The sequence below is a fragment of the Podarcis filfolensis genome, assembly GCF_964270895.1.
Source record: "Podarcis filfolensis genome assembly, chromosome: 12".
Lineage (NCBI taxonomy): Eukaryota > Metazoa > Chordata > Lepidosauria > Squamata > Lacertidae > Podarcis > Podarcis filfolensis.
In genome coordinates this window covers 54893163-54900207 of record NC_139614.1, presented here as the reverse complement: position 1 = coordinate 54900207, position 7045 = coordinate 54893163, and the positions used below count along the sequence as shown (strand labels likewise).

The 7045-nt window shown below is 46.3% G+C and overlaps 1 protein-coding gene and 1 long non-coding RNA gene across 2 annotated transcripts in view; one reads left to right on the top strand and one right to left on the bottom strand.

Annotated features, from left to right (window-relative positions):
- The window catches only part of LOC310746075 (zinc finger protein 777-like), a 23704-nt gene extending 21712 nt beyond the window's left edge, over nucleotides 1–1992 (bottom strand). Inside the window, 1 exon segment of the mRNA XM_083579777.1 lies at nucleotides 1834–1992. Coding sequence (XP_083435903.1) covers nucleotides 1834–1863 — 30 coding nt within the window. The 5' untranslated portion in view covers nucleotides 1864–1992.
- Nucleotides 1993–2666: 674 nt separating this feature from the next.
- Nucleotides 2667–4815, top strand: LOC310746274. Its single transcript, XR_014540563.1, has 3 exons — nucleotides 2667–3334; nucleotides 3471–3541; nucleotides 4015–4815. It is a non-coding gene; the product is annotated as an uncharacterized lncRNA (long non-coding RNA).
- Nucleotides 4816–7045: the final 2230 nt, after the last annotated feature.

Sequence of the window (7045 nt, the reverse complement as noted above, 5' to 3'; positions counted from 1 at the left end):
GATCTTCTTGCAGTCCATGGGACTCTCAAGAGTCTCCTCCAGCACCATAATTCCAAAACATCCATTCCTTATGTTCCAGCTCTCACTTCCATTCATGCGTATACAGTGATTCCGAATATACCCACTGTTTTGTAGAATTATTCAGCACAGCAGAAGGATACAGAAATGCTTCATAAACTGCAAATGAATTATTGAAACGATGACCTGCATATACATGGTAACTTACAATAACTCCAATTATTATAAACTATATGCATGGACTGCAGGAGGCAGAGGAAGACAGGAGTGCCTGGCGTGCTCTGCTCCATGGGGTCACGAAGAGTCGGACACGACTAAACGACTAAACAACATCAACAACATACGCATGAACTATAATGTCAATTCAGTATGAAATAAAACCAAAAGTACATATCCCATCTATATGGTGAATGGAATTGTATAACAACAGTAGCTATGGAGCAGTGCTCATAAAGTTATGTACCCACTGCTACTGACTGCATGTTGCAAGAAACCTAAAAAGCCGACCCCAGGTGGTGCTCATAACAAGGAGATGGAGTGAGGTTCTGCATTTAGGCAGGAAGAACAAGTTGTCACATGGAAGAGGGAACAGGGTTATTTTCTGCCGCACCCGAACCAATGGATTCTAACTTCAGGAAAGGTGGCTGCGACTAAACATCAGGAAAAACCTTCTGGCGGCCAGAGCAGTTTGACACTGGAGCAGAATCCCTTGCAAGGTGCTGGTCTCTCCTTCCTTTGGAGATTTTTTAAACAGGGGTTCTTTGACGGCAATTCCTGCATTGTAGGAAGTTGGACTAGATCCACTGGGTTCCCTTCCAATTTGACAATTCTATGAGCATGTAAACAGTGGCTGCATCTAGAGTTATGTCATTGAAGGCTATTTAATTTTGGAAGTTAAGCAGGGTCAGGTCTGGATGCGAGACCACCTGGAAATGTCATGTATGGTCAGATTCTTGCTTTTGCTCCCACTGATTGTCACTTTGACTTTCCCATCTCAGAGCTCAGGAACCATCTCTTTTTTCCAAAATCCAAAGACTGTTTTGACACCTTAAAAGGGAGATTTGATGCAGATTTTTCCCATGCATGAATTTCCCATTCGGGTCGTGGCTGTAAAAAGGTAAAGGGCCTCCTGACCGTTAGGTCCAGTCCTGGCCGACTCTGGGGTTGTGGCACTCATCTCGCTTTACTGGCCGAGGGAGCCGGCGTACAGCTTCCGGGTCATGTGGCCAGCATGACTAAGCCGCTTCTGGCGAACCAGAGCAGCGCACGGAAACGCCGTTTACCTTCCCGCCGGAGTGGTACCTATTTATCTACTTGCACTTTGACATGCTTTCAAACTGCTAGGTTGGCAGGAGCAGTTGTGGCTGTAACTGGTTGCAATTTCAGGGGGAATTGTGAGACGGAAGGGAGAGCATTTCCCAGCCACCTTTGCATCAAATGTGCCATTCCAGGCCTTAGTGTCTCTGCTGCTAGCTTAGGCTTTTAAGATATGAGGAAAACTCTTCAATCTGAATCAGACCAAAGCCTTCCTAGTGACAGACATGTCAGAGCTGTCTAGTGGGTGGTGTTTCAAAACAGCTCCCTGCATAAAAAAGCTTGAATCCCTAAACTTGAGGTGTACTGTGCAAGGAGATAGGAGCATTGAGCATGGACACTGGACAGAGCAGGAGACGGTGCAGTTAAACTACACGGTAACTGCCTGTTAAAATGTTCTTATTGTAACTGCAAAAGGAAACAATAAAGGTGATTTTTAGACTGGGGGGGGAGGGGATTCCTCGGTCTGAGTTGCAAAAGGGGAAATTGCAAAATGCCTACCGCACCCAGTATTCCCAGGCGGTCTCCCATCCAAGTACTAACCAGGCCCGACCCTGCTTAACTTCCGAGATCGGACGGGATCGGGTGCATTCAGGGCGGTGTGGCTGTAGGCGGCAGAAGGGCTTTCAATGGCCCTTTTCTGGTCCTGACTCCGCCTTTGCAAGAGTTTGCATCCCGCCCAGCTCTTCTTTCCTGCTCCTGCTGCCTCCCGGAGCTGCCTGCCCGGGGAGAAACGCATCCCCTTTGCTTTCTCTCCCTCTCTCCTTCCAAATCTTGCAGGCAGGAAAATGCTGGCACTTGCAACGGAGGCTTTGCAGCTGCAAAATGCCTTTCCTCCGGAATTGCAACCGTGCAAGAGCTGCAAAAAACCGCTCACCGTGCATTATTTTATTTTATTCTATTTTATTTTATTTTGCACTCTGCTCTGCTAAATCCCAGAACTTGCCCTGGGTTGCAGCAGAGGCAGAGAGGCAGAACGAGCCTGTGCTCTCCTGGCTCCTGCCGGCAGGTGGCGCTGCGCAGCCATCCCTTAGAAAAGAACGGCGCGCGGGCGAGATGGCAACCAGATAAAGAAGCGGCGGTGGGCGCGGGCTACTCGCGCATGCGCACCCCTCCCGGAGCAGCTCTGCGGCTCTCCTCCCGGGGCGGGGCGAAGAATATGCGCGGGCGGGCGGGCGCAATCGCCTCGCTGCCCGCAGGGAGTTGTGCTGCTTTGGTGCCGTTCTGACCTCCCGCCCGCAGGTGGCGCTGTACGGAGAATCTCTCTCTTGGCAAAAAAGGGGGAACCGGATGTGACGTCAGACCAGCAGAGAACTTCCGCTCCTTCAGAAAGGAAGGGGAGGGTTCCCAAAACAACATGGTTGCTTTGCAAATCTTGGGAGCTTGGGAGGTGTGGGCTGGGTGGGCAGGTCCTCCGATGTATTTGTTTGCTCGGTTTCATTAAAATAATAAAGATTGCATTTAATCGTGTATTAAAATTGATTTGTTCAATTAATTAATTAATTAATTAATTAATTAATTATTCAAAATAATTTATTCAAAAGGCAAATATTGCAATTATTAAAGTGACTCCCGGGTATAGGGCGGTATATAAATTCAATAAATGAAATAATAAAATAAAAATAATATTGCAACTAATAAAATGAAACATCAACATGGTTTGCAACAGTTCCAGCACATACTGAAATAGGAGTTAAGTTTGGGGGTCCCTGCAAGGGGTTCAGCTTCTTAAGGGAGGCTGTACCTTCGGAAAGAGGCTCAAACCGGTCGGGAAATAAACACAGACGAGACTAGGATTTTCAGAAAGCAAAGCGGCTGGAAGTCTGATCCTTTATTAAAATTATATGCAGAACTGTTGGCAACAGGGTTCCCACTCACGTAGCAGGCGACCGAGAGAGAACCCCGAACAAATGAGAATTTAAACTTATATACCTTTTAATTTCCATACAGAACAATGGTAACAGAAGACGTCAAACAAGACGCGGTGAGAGGTTTAGAACAGGTGAGGGGGTGTCAGAAGGGGTTGAATTGTTTTACTGGTGGTGTCGTTACTTGCAATTGTTGGACATAAAAGGTTTTGGGCTAGTTCCCGTTTCCAGAGGTGTTGGCTAATGGGTTTGTTTTTCCTTTATTTACAGGAAAACTTTGGAGCTGCTAGGGGCTGTCCGATAAGGAGAGACAGGATTTTGGGAGTTGCTTACCAGTGCGGGTGTGTTGCCTTATTCTGCATTTTTCCTTTATTTAAATAAAAGTATCTGAGGTTGTATTTGTGTGTGTGTCTCCATTTACAGACTCATTAGATGGCGCTGGAAAGCAGTTTGACAGTTGCGGGCAGTAAAAAGTCAATTCTACAGTTTAGATACATAGCGATACAAAGTTTAGATACATATACAAAAGCATAAAACGAATAAGAAAATAGGAAGGAAATTGATACAAAGATTGAACTCCAGTTACCAACATTTGCAAGGTACAATTCAGTTAGAAGGGTAACGGTTTAAAGGAAAGGAAAGAGGCATACCACGCAGGGTTCATAAATTTATTTCGGAATCCCCTCTCTGGTCATGAATTCTCTTATAACACATACAAACACACAAAGCCCCACACAAACTTTGAAACAAATTATTATAATTTGTATTGTGTATTACCATTATGTATTATATTTTGTCGATTTTCCTTGCCCAGGTACACAAAGCGTTCTGCTAAGCCGTAGGACAGAGCTTTCCACATTCCTCCTGGGGCTGGAAAGGGGTTAGTTTAATCTCTGGTTTGCTAGTAAAACTGAATCATTGTGTTGCAAAATGAGGCAAGTCTGAAAAGTGTATCACCAACATGAAAAGTTTGGAAAGCTCTGCTGTACGATGTTGCCATGTGTACTGATCTATTTATTTTAATGAACGAAAAAAGAGGGAACGAAAAAAGAGAGAGCTGCAGAGTTTGGGGAGCAGAGTATTAATACGGAACAACCGAAAAATAAATCCACATGTAAACACTTGAAAACCAACGATGCACAGATCCTCCAGGCACTGATCAAGGATGCAAGCTGGTTGAAATTCACCTTTGGCAGCCCGTTGACAGAAGCTGCATGGATATTCATGGACTGAAGCTGGTGCGCTTGTCTGTCCTTCTGTCTGCATGTCTGTCATCCTGCCTTTCCGTGTGACTCGGGGTGTGAAAAGATGTGTGTGTGTTTCAAATGTTGCAGGGTGCATTCAGGTCGGATGGGGTGGAGGTTTCCCAGGAAATACAGTATTTTTCGCTCTATAGGACGCACCAGACCATAGGACGCACCTTGTTTTAGAGGGGGAGAACAAGAAAAAAAAATTTCTCCCCTCTCTGCTCAGTGACCCTTCAGCGAAGCGGCAGAAGAAACGGAGCCCCTTCCATTTCTCCTCCCGCTTGGCTGAAGGGGCGCTGCGCAGCTCTCCCTCTCTGCTGAAGCCAGGAGAGTCTTGCTCTCCCAGCTTCAGCAAAAGGAACCCAAAGCCTCCGGAGCGTGGAGGGAGCGCTCCCTTTGCGTTTTGGAAGCTTCGCGTTGCTATCGCTGAAGCCAAGGAGCCTGCATTCGCTCCATACGACGCACATACATTTCCCCTTAATTTTGGGAGGGGAAAAAGTGCATCCTATAGAGCAAAAAATACGGTAGTACTTCTGTCTTGCCAGGATTAGACCTCAATCTGTTGACCATCATCCAGCCTGCAACCGCCTCCGGACACTCGCACAGGACGTTCACCGCCTTCACTGGTTCTGATTTTAAAAAGATGTAGAGTTTCGCTAGAGGCCCAGCTCCACCAGGGACCTCCTGCCTCAAACTCTGCCAGCCGGTCATTATAGGAACAACTGTTTAGAAAAAGGCGTCTGAGTTTTGATTCTGACTTTCCTCTTCCCTCCTTGGCCTGTTTTCCTTGTGTGTTGTGTGGCTTCTTTAAAAAATTGCAAGCCTATGGCTAGGGAGTGTCTTGTTTTGATTGTATCTAAACCACTCTGGGTTTAAACCAGATGATGCCATGTGTTACCTTAAAAAAAAAATAGTGTAAAATCAAAAGTACAGGCTAAAAAAATAAAAACTCTAAGCTAACAAACCTAGGAACATAATATGCCCATTTGAACGAGTGGGACAATCAAATAGCAATTGTCTGATTTAAGGAACTTATTTCACGGCTTCTGGTTGCAAGAAGAACTTCTTTGGCCCATTTGAGCGCCGATTGCTGCAGAGAAAATAACTCACAAATTTCGCATTTCTAAGGGTAAGGAAAACCCAAAACACTTCTACACGCTTTGATGGGATTCCATTTCTTACGTGTCAAATTGAGATGTATAAAAACCCCTCTTCCCCCACCAAAACATTAAATTTGGCCATTGTTCCAGGAAAGCTTTCTGGCAGTGATGGCAGTGATTGACAAGGGAACGGACCCACTCAGAAGATGGTGGAATCTCGCTGGAAGTTTTTCGACAGAGGTTGGATGGCCAGGGATTCTTCAGCTATGATTCTAGGGGTCAGGCTAGATGACTTTGGGGGTCCCCCTTCCAGCTCTTCCATTCTATGAGCCCATGATTTGTTTTGCTGCTTTTTCTACATCATCTGCCCTCTGTTTTGAAAACACAACCTTTGACTTTATGAAGCCTTCTTTTTCCCTGACCCCTGCAAAGCACATTCAGATGCTTTAGATAGCAATGGTTGGGGTTTTTTTTTGTACATTGAGTATCTATCTTCACTCTTTTTCTCAGGGTTGGAAAATCTGGCCAAAGTCAAAGCGCTTTTAAGCACTGTGAGAGAAAAGTACAGCAAGGACCTGGGTTGGGGAGGGTTTGATTTGGGGGTGTTAAGTTCTGGAAATTAGACTTTACTGGCGAACAAGGGAGATATCGTACATCACTTGATATCCAGGCATCAGAATCTGGCTTGATCGCTTGAAGCTAAATGTGTCTCCACTAGAAAGTGTGGCTCCCAGATGTTTTGCTCTACAACTACCATCAGCTGGCTGGGTGCTGATGGGAATCGCCTGTCTGGCTGGGGGAGTCGATGGGAGTTTGAGTCCCAAAACCTTGGAGGGCACCGAGTTGGGGAACACTGGTTTAGCCAGGTGCGTCATTGACAAAAAGCAGGAGAGCGTGGGTTTGTTTATTTATTAAGTAATAGACTTCTAAAGAAACTCATCAGTGATTAAAAAAATATCCTTGAAATAAGAGAAAGGGGTGTGGGGACACAGTTAAGCATCTTTTAAAATATCATTTTAAAATAATCAAATAGGTCAGTGTTGCCAGTAAAGCGTTTTCCAAACTTGGGTCTCCAGCTGTAGTTGGACTACAACTCCCATCACCCCTACCTAGTAGGACCAGTGGTCAGGGATGATGGGAATTGTAGTCCAACAACAACTGGGGAACCAAGTTTGGGGGAAAAACAGCAAGTAGTTGCAATCCCTTTCCCCCTCCATTCCTGGAAGCTCGGAGCAACCCGCGCACGATGTACAACCCCCCGGCAAAAGACACGTGTCTGCGGGACCGCGCCGGCTCTGCGCTTCCAATCCACGAGGTCGAGGAGGCAAAAAAACCAAAAACCCCCAACCCGGTGCACGTGTGAACCGGCCTTGTCCGCGATGCTTTGCAAAGGCGGCGTCTTTCCCGCGCGGCGCGGGGCGAGCGTAACGTGTGAACGAGGCGCGACGCGTGTCCGCGGCGGCTTTCTCCTTTTTGTTGCCAATCCCGAGCCCTTTTT